This window comes from Nipponia nippon, unplaced genomic scaffold, assembly GCF_047370975.1.
Source record: "Nipponia nippon isolate SJK-2023a ecotype South Korea unplaced genomic scaffold, ASM4737097v1 scaffold_3, whole genome shotgun sequence".
Classification (NCBI taxonomy): domain Eukaryota; kingdom Metazoa; phylum Chordata; class Aves; order Pelecaniformes; family Threskiornithidae; genus Nipponia; species Nipponia nippon.
The window spans coordinates 91,210,131-91,227,203 of NW_028262347.1; the positions used below are offsets into that span (position 1 = coordinate 91,210,131).

Consider the following 17,073-nt stretch of genomic DNA (forward strand, 5'->3'; position numbering starts at 1 on the left):
CTTTGGTAATAGATCATCATTGAACTATTGTTCTCACTTAGAAATAGCGTCCTAAAATGTTGATAAATGAAGATTTGCTTTTATTTTGCAGCAGCTGGAATATAGAACTCATTGCATGAGTTTTGAATAGTTACAAATTAACTATGCATATCTATGTTTATATCTGTGTTGGTATTTGCAGCACTAGAGACGTCTATTTCTCAGGCAGTTCTTGATCTACATGAACAATGGGGTGATACATATGTGTAGTATAGCTACTTCAGTGAAGGCTATGAAGACTAAGAAGTGTGTAGGAGTTTACATAAGGAAATTACATTACTTCAGTAGGTTGAAAAGATCTACTGGATCCCAGTATCCGAACCCCTCTTGTGCCTTTGTCAAGCCTGTGTGTTACAGCCTGTTGATGTTGAGTTGCAGTGAGCTGAAGTGAGTGCTCTTTTTCCTTCACCTCTTCAAACTTGTTGAACTGTGGAGTGTCATGGAAGAGCTTTTTTCCTTTGAAGGAAGCTGTATCTCCATGGTGTATAGTAAAATAAAACAGAAAATAGACTTGTTCTTTCACAGATTTCAAGTTTCCTTACAGAGAAAATGTATAAGTTGCACTGATATGACTACTTCAGTAGAAAATTGTACCACTAATTAAAATAATGGTCTGTGCATAGCTCAGGGCGTAAATCATTCTGTATTTCATTACAGCAAATCGAGGCAAACGTCATTTGATCTTTAAAGTCTTGAAACTATGTTTAAAGAAAAATCTAAGAATTGGACATGGTTTGAAAGGCTCTGAAAAATTAACGGGCATGATCACAAGCAGTGAAGCTGAAGCCTTAGGATCTTACTCTGAAATTTCCTGATGTTACCTAAACACCACTTTACAGCTATTATGTACTGAACCTAAGCTGGGGAGGGGTCATGAGTTTTCTTGTTACTGTCACCCCTTTCCACGGCTCCTTTTTTTTTTTTTGCCCCCCTCTTGTGTTTCCTTGTTCAAATATGTTCTTTGACAAATTAATTTCCCCAAATAGTGAAAGCTTTCTAGCAGAGATGTTTTTTGGCAAGTTTGAGAGTCTGGGGATGCATACTTGCTTATAAAACTGTTTTTTTGTTTATTTAAGGTTGCTAATCTTGCTTGTTCGTTGTCAACAAATGAAGATGGAATGAAAATTGTCCAAGTGGCAGCTAATCACATAGAGACTTTGTGCCCACAGGTATGACTTTTTCAGTTAATCCCCATGACAGCTCACTGAGCACACACTGTATATTTGTCACACAACATAGATGTTTAGTCATGCTCCTTCAGTCTAAATTCACATTCCATTCACACAGCTTAGTGTAGTAAATAGAGACCAAATGATAAATCAAGGGCAAATACTCAGTTAATTTGTTTATTTTTTCTTAGCGGTTAATATAGGAATTGTTAATAGTCTGTACTGATTGGGAGTTTTAAAAAGCTGTAAAAATTGCAGTTGAAGAAACATGCTGTTCTGTTTCTGAAACTAAACCTGATTGAATGAGCAGTGTAATGTGATAGGCAAATTGGGAGTATTTTTATTCTTAGAAAGCAAGACATGTTTTGACCTTTAACTTGAAATATTATTACCACTTGATTTGGTTTTTGTCTATGTGAATGTTAAAGTATGAATTCTTCTGATTATCATCAATTCAAAAGCTTGAGCTTTTGTCTTAAGCAAATGAATGAAAAACAGCACAGCTTCAGATAAATTTTTGGTACGTAATATCTTATAAAAAGTATTCACTCTGTATTTGTCACATTCAGAATTACAGAGAGAGAAAAACTGCAGTTACATCTGTTTAAAGCAAAGATTTTACTGATGTGTGTGAATTGTGAGTGTTTCAGCCTTGAGGCTGCATAATTTCAAGATCATTAGTTCTTTGAAGAACACTATAGTTTACAGAGTGGCCTAAATATTCTTACCCTTTTGCGTGTTTGAATGCTAAATGTAGTTGAAATAGAAGGTGAAGAGCAAATATTAATAATATGTTCAATTACAAGCTTGAGAAGTCCATTTTATGCCTGTTGAGTAAATGCAACACTTGGAGAAAGAAACTTCGATCAAGGAAATGTGATATTCTGAAGATATCACAGATCAGTGTTTTCTCTTGAATCATTCAGTTTCTTGGGAGTTTGGCAGGTTTGACCAGCAAAACTTGCCATGTAGCACTGGGGAAAAGGCAGATACAGAATTGGCAAACCCTGGAGGAAGGCCTTTTAATTGTTAGAATTCATAGACATGCTTAATGCATAGACATTAATTATACTGTACTGTAGTTAAAATGTGGAGGGTTGATTCTGAACTCTGACGGTATTTTTTTTTTCTCTCAGGTGAGATTATTAGCAAATATTTTGACTGTTCAATAACTGAAATAATTTAGGCATGTATGTTAGAGCTGATATGAAACACATAATACCTGTTGTTCCTGAAATTTCATGAATGCTTCATGCGAAATAAATTTTAAAAATATTTGATGTTCAATAAATAATAATGAATAGAATAAGGAAATAAAGAGCTGCTAGCCTATGTTTTGATGAAGGAAGAATTATTTCTGTTCATGTTACTAGCTTTTGGTTGGGAGAATTTTCTTGAGTATTGTCAGGTAGGTAAAATCTACAGTGTCACTTGTTCTGTGTGGGTGTCCATGTTACCTCCCTGGTGTGCAAACAAAATCATGACCTCATCAAATGCATGAGAAAGAAAGAAAAGGAAAAGAACCCACAAAAGCAAACAAACTTCTGTTTTTGAACAGCAAGGATATAAATCTGTAAAGCTGTTTTGCTAATACAGATCTTGGGTTTGTTACCCTTATGCTTCAGTTCAGTGGCATGTTTGAAGAAGTCTCTGGTTCCTTTAATAGTTGGTTCTCTGGAATAGGCAAACATACCTGATAGAGGGTAAACCTGTTAATATAGAGATGGAAAAATATCCCAAATGTAGGAAACCAGAGATTAGCTGACAAGGATCTGGCTTCTCTGTTTAAATTCTTGATAGGTTTTTACATTTTTACGGGCTAATCAGCTTTCGGGTGGTTCAACAAGTATGTCTGGCACACTAGGCCACCAAGAGGAGGAACGAGGGAGAAAAGACCGAGAAAAACCTGCGTATTTGTGTATAAGGAGGATCTGGCCTGTTATTTGACCTGGCTTCTGTGTTAGTACTGGGTCTTCTTTCCTTACCTCCCTTAAGGTAGGCCTCTGGTTTTGCTGGGTTGGGGAGCTCTGCTGAGGGATAAGCTTGAGGAATAAGGTGCCTTCTGCAACAGGCTCTGAAGGAGCGAGGAGGTGAGAAGGAAGCCATTGATCGGATCTTGGATGGAGTTGAAGGCTTTAGATATGTGACTTAACCTGGGATAAGGATATGATGTTGGGGGAGAGCAAAGAAGAAAGACTGAACTGTAGCTGAGGTAGGTGAAGGTGTGCTTGTTCTCTCTGAAGCTCATGTTTGTCAGAAACACATGTAGTGGAGGTGCTGTGATGCACATAATGAGAGATAATGACATTTTCCTCTCTGAGGGAATGGGAGCCAGGGAGTGCCAAGAGCATTAATGCAAACGGATCCTGAGCTGATACTTTGGAGGGGAGGAATGACCTTGAGCCTAAAGCTGGAACATATGTTTCAAAGTGGAGATCAGAAGTGGCTAGTCTCAAGGCAGCAGCTGGTAAGAGCTTCAGCATGTCAAAGGGCTCTGGCTAGAGCCTTTTTATTAGTATAAAGATCCCTGGAGAGTTTTAAGGAGCAGGAGGTTTGGGCTTGTTTTGGAAGAACTACACCTGAAAAAGAGAATTTTAGGCTCACTTCCTTTGAAGATGAGATCTTGCTGGAGCTTGCTACTAGTTACTGAAATGGCGCAGTGTGATTAGTTCTGCAGGGAGCCATGTCTGTTCTGGTACATCACGCAATGAAGCAAAATGCAGGAAAAGCAAATGAATGTTCATGGTTTAGCTTAATCTTTATTTGGTGATAAATTTTTAAAAATCATTCAACCCTATGCAATATTTTTATCAGATATTTTAAAAAAGATTAGGTATACACTGGTATAACCAGAACCTCAGACAGTGACTTCTGTTTTTCTCTTTAAGTATTGAGATAGAAACCATCTAGTTATAAAGCTATTAGGTGAGAAGGAAATCTATGTAACAGGAAATCCATTAGAGGTTGAGTTGCTCTTTGTGTTTAGAAAATAAAAATAGAGGTGAGGGAAAGTAGCCTTAAAAAAAGAGAGAGAGTGTGCATCTTGAGCTATTTTAAATGTATACGAAGCTGTCACCTCATCTCTCTTCTTAACTTGCACCTAACCAGGAATATATTGGAACCTAAGGCAGATATTAAAGCATATTTCAGAACTAGTTCCTAAGCTGCTGGAGGAAGCTTGCAAAGACACAAATGTCGTTCTTTATAGGTAGCTGTTGTCAATGCAAAATGTATTATGTGGAAAATGTTGATTCAATGGGTATGAAATGCACACTGAGCCAGGTAAACTTGCGGTCACTTTGGATGTGAAGTGTACATGCTCAGATAGTGATATTGACTCTGAGAATGCTGTCTCCTTGAGTCTCATCTTTGTATTCAAGCTATTGAAGCTATTGGCTAAAAAGTAGTGCCCATTACACATAATTTACTGAGTACATATGATGAAGAGTGAGTGCCTTGTGGTAGGCCAAAAACTTTGTCACAAGCAAGACACAGTTACAGCCTGTAGGAGATCTGGATACTAGGGTTTATTTAAGAACCAGGGAGATCGGTTTTTACCCTGCTTGATGATACCACATGCTCACTCATTTGTTTTCCCCACAGTGTTTATTTTCACTAGGTCTTGACTTTCCTTCCCTGCAGGGAGATTGCTGCTAGACCAGGAAGGTTGGGCAGAAAGTTATGATGGTTTTGTCCTGCGCATGTTCTTGCAGTCACCTGTCTTGGGTCTTATTGTCCCAGGTCCCTGGGTGTCTCCCAGTATTTATCTCCTCATATTTTCCTGACCTGCAGGATCTTTTCTCACTTCCAAGACTGTTTCTCCAGGCAGGATCTTCATCAGCCTCTTTTTGGGTCCCTAAACCTTCAATTTTTCCCAGTCTAAGCACATGTGCAGAAGCATGAAGTGTGATCTGCCTCCTAATTGGTGGCTCTGTTGTGTGTCTCGCTGTTAATTGGACAACTTGGGATATGTCAGCTTTGTTCAGTTAAGATGTTAACAGAATTTAAAACCAGCGCATACCAGTTGCAACTAGCTAGTACCAAGCTTGAGAGTTCAGACATTCCTCTTCCCCTGCCTCAGTTATCTGCTGCCTTTAAGTGTTCACAATTTAAACTATTTTTTGCCTACCACAGCCCTACGCCATTCTGAAGGAACCGTTTGGAAGTAGGGGAGGTGAGTGAGCAGACCTTAATGACGGCATCAGCAACACAGCCACTGTAAGACCTCATGGCTCTCAGGCATCCAAGTGGATTGGTGTGGTTGACTCCTATGGCAGGATATGATGCCAAGGGCACCTTACAGCTTGCTTTGAAAAAGAACAACTTGCAATACAGACTGTGCTGTCCAATAAAACTACACATCATGCTGTGCCTGTTATATGAGGAGGCTGAGGACCAAGACTTGTATCCCAATATGGTAGAATTTGTGTAGTGAAACATTTATTGTTGCTTAGATGGAAGCTGGCTTCCTCTTAGTCCTTGGCACTCTATCTAGGGCATGTTTCTTTTGAGAACCATGGAACATTTGGTTCTGTATTCTTTCATATGCTGGTGTAACATTGGTAGAGGCTAGTGTTTTGCCTTGATGACTAATTATTGAGGAAAAGCATGAACAGGAAGATGTTATTTTTAAAACAAATTGCATGGTTCTAACATGTCTTGACTTTCACCACTGGTGTATGTAGAGTGTCTCAGTTTAGAAACAAATACTTGAGATTTGATATGGTTTTGATTTATTTGTTTTGTAGTGGTAGTTGATGTGTGTGTTCTCTTGATGCCTATAATACCTTGATACCTCTAATCTTAAAATTGTTCTACAGTGGAGTGCCCAATTGTAGGTGGGGTTTGGTACCTGTGATAACATTTCTGCCCTGCACTGCTTGTTCAGAACTGACAAAGAATACTGACTACTGACAAAGAATAAAATGTTTTTTGTCAGTAAGCTTCGTGTCACAGGCTTTGCTCTTACCTATTCATATTGGTTTACCAAGTTCGTAATATGCAGCAAATATATATCTAAGTGTGTTTTGTTTCTCCCTTATCCTACTTCTCCTTCAGTAGAAATGTATTCTGTAGTTCTTTTAGTGCCCATACTTCCCTTCCCCTCCCACCTTCTTTTACTTTGTACGTCTGCACCTACAGTTCCTCTTACGCCTTAGCAAAATACTATTCAAGAAGTTAAGTTGGCATACTTGGAAACAGAGGCATAAGTTTGTTAGTCCTGTTCCTACAACACTTCTAGTTCAGCTGTGAGGAAAAAGCTGTAACAAACACCAAAAACCTAATTAGGATCTAACTATATGCGTGATTCTGTAGGTATAGGAAAAGGAGTGAGAAACGCAGACCAGTTGAGGTTAGACTCTAGCAACTTGTAGTGATGACTCATGACAGCAGACTTAGTTTTGAGATCTTGCAAAAACCTTCTGAGAATACTTCACACCAGATTTCTGACAACTCTTAAAATGGGAGAATTATACTGTTACAAAATATCCATACTGAAAGATCTGATACCAAAAAAAGAGCGTGTGTCTGTTGGATTCCATGCTTATGAAACTAAACTGCCTCTTAGAGAAAACCCTTTGCTGTTTCACTCCAACTTCGCTTAGTAGGGACACATGGACTGACTTCATTGGGCCCCATAATTTGCTCTTCTTCATCCAAATTCCATTAGAAGAGTCCGTCTTCTATTTAGGCTTGTAAATTCACTGATCAAAATGTAAGAAACTGCTTGATACTTCTGTTGTTCTCAATGCTATTCACAGGGGAGCTCAAATCACATGATTTCACTTATGAACTCTTGCACAACTTGTTGGGGCATTTGGGAGAGAGACCCTTATCAGTCTTTGTGATAGATTAGAAAGGACACAAGACATTTTGGTTAGAAAGGACACAAGGCAAGTGTTCCCACTCTTGAAGGATGTCTCAGAAATTTCCAGTGCTTCTGTTTAAATTTCAGAGCATAAAAATATATGTATAGACTCATCTTTTCTCACTCTAAAAACTCTCAGGGACAAAAGATGAACGTTCTGGTCATATTTCTTTTTCTTTCTTTCCTGAAAAGAGCCCTGTTAGTATTTAAATCAGGCTGATTATTATTTTGGTTTGCAGTGCATTAGGACCTGTTTTGGGTGACTGGCTTTGCTGGGTTCATTTTGCTAAGATGTAATTTTTCTTTCAATATGGAATTCAATGCAGAAATTACATAAAACACAGAATTACTACTTCTTAAGCGAGGGCTTTCACCTTTCCCACAGAAGGAACTCTGACTAAGAATGTTTAATGTATGCAAAAGCATCTGGTAAGCGTCCTATCTCAGTGTAGTTTTCAGCTCTTTCACAATCCGAATCAAAATGTTTATTTCTAGGCAGGTGTATCTGTCATCTTTTAAGTAATTGTTTGGATTATGTTATTTAACACCATTCAGTAAAATAAAATCTACTGTTAGTAAATTCTTAATAAAATGTCCAACTCCCAAAATGGAGTTTAGATGTGGCCAACAGTCAGAAGTCCTGCTGATAACTGTCTCTGAAAACAGCTACTGCTATTCTGCAACCCTGCTGGTCATAGACTGGAACAGACAACGTGTGGTATGTATTGACCTGTGTTACCTGAGCACTGATCTCTAACATACTTAGTGTATGGTATATTGGGTTCATTGTTGCAGTTGGTTTTTATTTTTATATTTGCTGTTCTTTCCCCTCCTACAATTCGTGTAAAAAAAAAAAAAAAAAAAAAAAAAATTGTACTAACGAAAAGAGCATAACACTTGCACATTTGTGGAAGATACAGCTCTAATTCTCAATGCCATCTTTTCTTGCTGCTTGGAACTTAATATGCTGTTAGCTGGTTTTAATATTGGTTGGTATGTGATAAACCACTAAAGATAGAAGCTGAAGTTTTGGCTGTGTGAGTTTGTAAATAAATCAGTGTGGTAGTTCAAGTAACATGGAGAGGTATTAGGGTAGGCAAGATGCTGAGCTGATCAGTGGGAATATATTTATGCATGTCATATTTCCAGGCCATTCAAATACTGATCGGACAGCTGTCTTCAACATTTTGTATTTGGCTCGTCCAGCATAATTCATCTGTTTTTTCAATGCCAACATGACTGTCTGGAACTTATGCTGTATTTCGGTTTTACAGATTTGCTTCTTTATTGACACATGTACCTGCAGTGAGGAGAATGGCGAAAACCACCAAGACTCCTTGCAAGAAACCAGCCCCTGCAGTGTTCCTTTCTTTGAATTTTAGTAATTTCAGCACTGTTGTAGTGGTGCTTTCTTTCCTGTCTCTCTTGCGTGTTTTTTTAGGATCATGTGAAATGGTCTGTGCTTATCAGTAAATTCAGCAATACTGGGGAACCAGGAATTGAGGAACTGAGGTCGTTTCTTTGGAGAGTGTGTGTATGTCTGTAGAAGAGATCTAGACAAAGCATCTCCAATCCAGTCTACAAGCCACTTCTATTCTGTCCTCTTCCAAAGTACACCGAGTGCACCTACAATTTGGTGCAAAGTAGCATGGAAGCCTTCAGCAGCCAAACAGTGACAGCAGTGTGCCCTACACATACTAATATTCTACTGAGAAGCTCTAATTTCCAAGCAGGGCTTGCGTGTTCTCTGCATTCTTACTTAAAGCTATGATCGTAACTTTTGCTACGCTTCCTATATGTTTTGCTCAAGCTTTAAACGTGAATGTCCTCTAAATTTTTTTTCTCAAAATTAAACATTTTATCAGTGTGATTTTTCCCTTATAAAAGTGAACAGGGGAATTTAGTCTTTCCTTTGAGCTATGTTTCGATTTACACTTAAATTGTTTTGCCCTTTTGGGCTGATACAGATAGATGGATATTATTTGCGTCTGTGTTATTTTCTAGAAAGTAGGTACTCTATTGAACAAACCTGAAAATTCTGGTTCACAAAAATGAGACTTGATAGCTAATAAGTGGGCAGCATCTTTTGATGTGTTACATTTTTCAGGTATTGGAGTTTAATTATATATTTTACGATGCTGTGGATTTCTGAAGCTAGCAATTTGCATCTCCTACATATTTACCTTTTCATCAGAGAAAATCAATCATCCATTTTGTTATTTGCTCTGGTACATTAAATGGTGGGGGACACTGAAGAAGTTTTTTATTAACCTCATAAAAACTCTTCACCAATATCACTTTAATAACCACAACTGTTTCATCATCTTGGTTGAACCGTCTGTGTGGCATCTCCTTTTATCTGTCTTAATACCATTTTCTTCAAATATAGCAGACTTGTGCAAGGGCAGAAGTAATGGGGGAGAACATAGTAAATCAGTGAGTTCTCTACCATCTGCTTTAAAAGAGATAAAACAGATGTTAGTTATCTCTAACAGTATCAGACATCTTCTTAAGTGCCATCTCCAGCCTTTCAATTGAGAGATTAATTAAAAGTACATATCATGCCTTAATATTTCTAAAACAAAAGGAAAGATATTTTGGTGAAGTGATATATTTTTCATGTAGGTTTTCACCATGTTAGAAAAGTCCACACACAATGCTGCTAAAGTTAATGAAGCAATTGTCATTAGCCTTGATAGCTATGGTAGTCTGCTTGAGCATTCCTACGTTTAATTCTTTCTCTTACACCTTTGTTATACAACCAGTTTAATCTGGCATACATCATCAGTGCTGCTAGAGACTTAATCTCCCTCCCTACCCTCAAGCTGTTATTTCTGCCTCCTTCCCTTGTGACTAACAATAGCAATCATACAGCTATTCAGCGATCTGGGTCAGGAAACTGATGCAGCTGAGGATTAACCTGGGAAGCAAGGAAGAATGTTAGTTTTCCTTGAAGTCAGTTGCCTGATGTAGTTTGCCGTCTGGGTGTATGAATACTGCTTGCTGACTTAAGGGAAGGAATGAGGAAAAAGGGGTCTAAAGGAGGAGCAGGCCACTGCTTTTGGTGGCAGTGCAGACTAATGCCAGGTTGAGCTGACAGTGACGCAGCTTTGGTGTTAGAAGTCAATGTTTCTTTTCAGTATTAGTAGATAGCTATGGTTACCAGCTATCAGGAGACATTGCATGGAAAAAAGTTGTTAGTCTAGTCCTCAAGTATAATAATACATGATCCTGTTTGGACGGATGGTCCATTGAACCATCAGAACACTGCAGTCTTAATGTGATGGGCAATCCGCAGAAAAGGAACATGTACAAAACCAGCCGTGCTCCAGTTTCGAGTCTGGCTATCTGACAAGGACTGAAAACGATACAAAAAAGAAAACCTCTATCATATCCTCTAGCATCATTTACAGACATTAGTAGTTGTAGGACGTTACCTTTTTCTGTTTGTGAAAATTGAGGTTTGTTGTTTTAAAAAGATGATAAAGCATGTGGTATTTTTAGCTGGCCAGGGTACTATGGAATCCTAAAGCTGTGGGCTACCAAAACGTATTGGAAGGCCTAATGCTTTGTGCTGTTATAAAAATAGTTAGCTGGATGTTTGCTTTGGCTTGAACTTTTCCAATAAACAGTGTTTGAAGGGGAAAAAAAATAATACTATGACTCTTAGATTGCCCTGGAAGTCTCATGTTGGCTGTGACTGCTTGGCTGTTTTGTGATAGTACTTGGAGAGAGAATAATTAACTACAAAATGCCTTGAGGTTTTGAGTCTTCACTTTCATCTTCCAGCACCTGTTGTTTTAGAATAGAATCTTCAACAAATTCTCAGTTTGTAGTATTAAATAAAAATACCAACCCTGAGTGGCCTCAGCTTCTGTAGCGGTACAGAAGCTGTTCTGTTTTATCCTCTTCTGCTTGCCCCACTTGCAGTTAGTAGACATAAGACACGAGAATGATCAAGTTTCTTAAAGTTGCTGGGAGGGCATTTGCTGTAGATTCATACTGCACAAAAGTGCTATCAGTGTTTTGGAAACAATTTATTTTTCCCTGTGCCTTTAAAACTTGAAAGTATTCTTCCTGGAAAGGTATTTCTTTTTTATCTCTTCAACGTCATCCTTTTTTCTGAATTTGTACGTTTTCCTGAGATGCCACATTTTGTTGGTGGCAGTCCTGCAGCAGAATGCCAGGGAAGGAAAGAAAGGCAATAAAACAGTATTAGAGACTTGTTGTGATTAAAAAAAAATCTACTGAGTCTGGGGAGGAGGGTGGTCATACAGTAGGAAAGCTTAGAGTAGTACAAGATAACAAAATAATACGGCTGTTAAGAGATGTAGTTTTGCGTGGTTTTTGGAAGAGGGGGCTGGATAGCAATAAGGAGCAGAGAATATAAATAGCTATAGCATGCAGTAATAGTGATGTGTAAATAGCATAGGTTGACAAGGGAATATGTTTCTCTTGTTGAAGCAAGAAGCTAAAATCACACTATTGATATGTGGTTCCATCTGACATAACTTTGTTCTGTGGCATTGGGCATATCGCTGTTATCAGCTGTTTACCTAATTTTGAGATGCTTTTCAACTGGAATATTGAAAGTGTGATGGGCGTCCTCATGGGTGCTTCAGCACCCTGGAGGCAACTGGTGATACAGATGGCGGGGAACATACGCAAGCGCTTAGTCTGGCAAGCATCAAGGGAAGTGAATGAGGTAGACATAAGTTCGATGTAGTTGCAGCATCGACGGGGTGGGGCTGCATGGTCCACATTCTTGTATGTGAATATACGTCCTATGAGCTGCAGCTAAGGAACAGGCTTTTTGGCAATTTCTAGTGTCTTCTGCACAAGCTGGCAAAGCAAAGGCACAATAATTTTTTTTCTTTTTTTCCCTGCACACCCATCTTCTTCCTCTGTCACTGATGCATGGTCAGTGAGTTGGGGAAGTTCTAGCACGTCTCTCAGGGAAGTGTCTGACCTGGAGAAGTGTGAAGAGGTGAATCTTAGAAATTTTGGCTGATTCATGTTTCTGATGAGCTTCCAAGTTTTTAAATTGAGCTTTTAAAAAGTGTCCATTGAAGTAGCATCAAATTCAAGGCAGCAAATGACTACTCTTCTTGTGTTCTCATGATTTCTTCCTCGAAACTAAAATGATAAAATGTCATTAAAGGCGGCAAAGAGAGGTGACATGATCTGCAAGTGGATTTTCTGTGTTATATTTGTGGAATGATAAATGCAAAGTATATCTGGCAATTTCACCGTCTGCTTTACTAATTTCCAGATCAGAAGTCATTAGGAAATATATTGGTAAGAGCAGCATTGGAAGTAATAGTAAAAGTAGCAAGTACAGCACCAGTTTGTTTGATTCGAGTATCTCTTGGGTGATTGTGCCTTACTGTTGATATTGACACAGAGTCTGGGCCAATTTGTTATTCTGAGTTAGAAAAAGCTTCATGTACCATCCTAAAGCTGTCACTGCTACTTTAAACAGAATAATTTCAGGCAAAGTTTTCTTTCTAATTTCTGCAAAATGAATTTTAAATTAATAACTGCAGTCACACTAACTTTGTGTTCCACTGTACCGTCACTGAGACTCTTGAAGAATGCAGATTCTGTTGCTGCTTGATCTGTATCTCCAAGGCAGAATTATTACCCATACGTGCACAGTCTTCTGGGAAAGATGTTCTCACAAGGCATTTTTTTCTGGGTAGCGCACTTTTTTAAACTCAGTATATAAACTTAATCCATATATGTGTTCCTCTTACCAAATATTCAAAGACTGTAATAGTAGTGTAGTTACTCTGCAATTGTTCTAGTTCCATTGCAGTTGTATTTTGTGTGTGTGAAGTTTGCTACATGAATGAATAGTCCATAAGGACCTTTCTATTTTATATGCAGTACACTATAAATTGGACTAAAGATTTACTTGGATATGAAATCCAATAAACAGAAGGTTAATTACATAAGCTTCATTTTTATATTGTTATTTCAGTATGCAAGTAACTTAATTGATAGTTATGGGTGTTGTGTTCAGACACGGGTTTTTAATGCTGAACACCTTTCAAGATCAAGTCGCAAGACTGTAAACTCCCATGGAGAGTTTCCTTTATGTCTGCATACTCCGGAAAGGTTTACTGCAGCTAGCGGAGTATAATTTGTGCTATTGACAGTATGGCTTATCCTAGTTTGATCAGCAAACTCAGCTATCACCAGTGCTGATAATTTTTATACCGGTATAGTTGGTATACTGTGATAGAGCATTTACACAGCCTAAGAGAATGCCGAAGCAGCTTACATCTCTAAAAAGCATTGCTATGTCAAGAGGCTTTGTTCTTGCTTCAATATGTTTATACTGAACTGCAGATAGTGGAGCTCCAGTTCTGGATGGAGCACTGTTGAAGATATGACTTCCACTGTGGTTTTCAGTGTAAAATAATAAATGAAACATTATAAACAGAACTCTGTTGTGGTTTTTTTTTTTTTTATTATTTCCTCCTTCACTTATCAGTAAGTCTTGAGGATTATTTTAGCCTTCCATTTCAAGAATTTGCTTCTCTTGAAATTAAAATTTGCATTTGAGAAGGTATTGGTCAAGGCTTGCTTAAAATTTTGTGAAGTGTTCGGTGCTTTCTGGGCAGAATCTATTTGTCCCCCATATACATAAAACTGTGGACACAAGAATGTAATTGTGTAGTTAGAAAATTCAAACTAGCTAAAATTGGTTAAAATAATTGACCAGTGTTATGATTTGCTTGATCCTAAGTGAGATACACACCCAGTATCCCTTATCTAATAAAAACACAGTTTGAGGAACAGTGTTTTTTGGTTGAGTGGAAAAATGCACTTTCGATTCTTGAAATAAACTAGGGGATTTGTGTGGTCCGCTCCCTGCACCTTTGAATATCATATCCAAAACATTCCCTGGGTCATTTACAGACACTATTCAATGAGGGAGGAACAGAAGTATGTGTTTATTCTGGTTACTTCTGTTTCAGTATTGCAAAATAGAGAAATTGAAAGTACTTCACAACTGAAATTACTAATTTCATGCAAATCAAGCACCTGCAATCTGACCCGTAAAAAACCCACAATCTGTTTTGTGATCTGCTTCACTTGTCAGGTCAAGTGAATTAGTTCTGGAAGGAAGGTGCTGTCAAATGAATTTAAAAATCAGTCTTTAAGTGTTAAAGTCTGTTTTGTCCTCTGTCTCCAAAAAACAAACTATGCACCCAAATGTGAATACTGAATACTTTACTGCATTTTCAGTTCTTTTGCACTTTCATAACATTTTAAACTAAAATAATAGGAATGTCTCTTTTCTAAGCTTTATTTTTATTTTCTTGTCTTAGAATATTTTATTAGGGTCTCTGCTCAGTCCCTGAAGTGTTAAAGATATGTATGCCTTTTCTGTAGGTTTCCAAATGCATTCAGAAATGTGCATCTAGTCCCTATATAAAACCAAGACATAGTTATGTATGGGGGTGAGGGGGAGCTTTAGAGGACTGCTTGGTGTGTGTGTGTTTGGTTTGGTAGGGGGTGGTTTTTGTTTGGTTGGCTTTTTTTGTTTGTGTTTGGTTTTGTTTTTGTTTTCTTCCTGAGGGGTGCACCATGCCTCTGAGCAGTGCTAGGCTATGTTGGGAGGTATGCTTTTGAGTGAAGTTACACAAATTGTTTTAATAAAGTACAAAGCTTTATCCCAATGTAATAAAAACATACTTCTGTGTGTCACTAGCAACCACTGTCCAGACATCAAGAGATAAAGCTATGCAGGATGGTCTTTAATTTCTAGTTTGGAGTATCAGATCAACAATGTTTGTAGTATTGTTGGCTTACTCCCTACCCCACAATTCTGTTTGTTCTTGCGGGGTTGCTTTACCTGTGTGCTTGTCGTTTATTTGCAAGATTCTTGGCCGGTAGCTTGTAATAACAACATAGAAATTAAATCTTCCCTTAATGGTTGGTATCAAGGCCTTTGCTAGATTTGAACAGTGGGTTAATTTATACGAACTTTGTTCAGTGACCTTTTCTCAAAACTTAGTTACCTAATAATCTCAGAATAAGTAAATCCATACTTAACTTCTAAAACTTATTACCAAACATAGTCAACTATGTCACTATCAAACCAAGTGCCTCCAGTGCAATCCCTTCTTCCTACTTTAAATTATTGGAAAGGAGGAAGAAACAGAATCATACAATACATTATTTAAATGCTAGTTCTGCCAAAATAGAGAGAGATTGCAAATAGGACTTTGAAATTTTATGTTGGATCATAATTTGTTCTAAGTATTTTAACCGTTGCATTTAGTATTTTAGGGATTGCTGTGTTCTTACTATTGCATTATTATTTCTTACTGGAATTTTTGAGTCTCTGTCTGAAGCAATAAGTGTCTTAATCTTTTCTGAATATAATGTAAAAACTTACGGTCATGTGTTTATCCTGTCATACCACCAGTACACCTAACTCCTCATAACTATCAGTATTTGATGATGCTGCTGAGATAGAAGGTTTTCAGGATGTTGTGAGAGAGAGCAGTGTGCTGTGGATGGAACTTCTCCTCCTTTCAGAAGAGGAGGGAAGTTTCTTGTGGAAGTACAATCTTGCTTTTTCACTGATGTGTCACTTTTGATACAATGATTAAATGATCTTCCCTAACCTTGTGTCTCCTTTTAGTTATTTTCAGTGGGGGTAGATTTCACCTTTTAAATTCACGGAACAATTAAAGTTGATTTTATTAATAAATGTAGCAAGTAATTTATTTACTCCTGGAAGGCACTTATCCCTTGGGTAGAATCTGCCTATTGTCTAGAGCTGTGTTATCAATATGATCTCAATTTTATTTAATTATATTGACTGAAATACATTTTATGATTAAGTATTTTGTATACAAGGTACTCTGCTTTCAAAGCTTTTAAATTGTTAGGGGTTTTTCATACCTTTGTTATTTTAATGGCATTTTATGGTACATGCCAAAGCAACAGTGTCATATATCCCTGAGCCTTTTTATCATTATAGTGGGTTTTTTTTTGCTTGCAAGTTTGTTTTTTGGGTTAGTAGTAAATACGGATGCTGTCTTACAGAGCTTGGGGATGTCTTGATATTTAAGCTCCCCCACTGCATTGTTTGAGAGAAATACAAGGCACAGCTTGACAGAAATAAAGTTCTGCACAATTTGCTGTTAAAAGAACAAAAATAACAGACTGCCAACATGTTTCTGTGGTTTCTTTAGTAGCGATCCTTGTGTTAGGAAATACTATTTCATGATGTTGCTGCATTATCTATTGATAATTATCAGTTTAAATTTCTATTACCTCTCATTCAACTGACATTCAGTTGATCATTTTTGAAAGGAGGAAGAAAAACTTCAGGTTCTCTTAGATCAAAAATAGTTGGACATGAGTTTTTACATCATACTGTCCTAATTACTTTTGTGAAGTGGAATGAGAGGATTAGTTCAGTAATAGCTTGGAAAAAAATCCACCTTCTAAAAGCTCAAAAAATAGTTTTCTGTGTTATTTTGGTGCGTTACTCATGCACACATCTTGATGAATCTTGTGAGGTATGCTTAGAAACTGTTCACATTACATAAATGAATTGGAATTAACATAAGATGCACAAAATAGCGTTGATTTTAAACAAAGACATGCATTCAGATCTCTAGAAGTGACAGAATCAAATGGCACATTTGATGTACTGTTCACCTTGAATATAACAGTCCAATTATACTTTCTTTAGCTATAAAAATATGGAACTATGAAGTTCCCTCTTCCAGGAGCAAAACTATGGTCAAATTAAATGCTTTGAATTAAGTTTCTGTTAATTTACATGAATGTAGAGTGCGCTATCCTACACAGAGGAAGAACTGATGAGAGACCATTTTTTTATTACTGTGTTTCAGGAAGCAGGATGGCAGTTAAACCTACCAGTTCTGAACTACATTTAGTTATCCTGTAATATTAAGACACAAAATTCTTTCTCATAAGAGATTATATTCATGTATATATGAT

The 17,073-nt window shown here is 37.5% G+C and overlaps 1 protein-coding gene across 3 annotated transcripts in view; it reads left to right on the forward strand.

Annotated features, from left to right (window-relative positions):
* Positions 1 to 17,073, forward strand: part of CTNNA3 (catenin alpha 3) — a 544,198-nt gene that overhangs the window by 345,379 nt on the left and 181,746 nt on the right. For 2 of the 3 annotated variants that reach the window (XM_009465979.2, XM_087766290.1), the window contains exon 10: positions 1,116 to 1,208. The exons of the other annotated variant lie outside the window; for it this stretch is intronic. In XM_009465979.2, the coding sequence (XP_009464254.2) occupies positions 1,116 to 1,208 (93 nt within the window). The remainder of the gene's footprint in view (positions 1 to 1,115; positions 1,209 to 17,073) is intronic. 3 annotated transcript variants of the gene reach the window in all.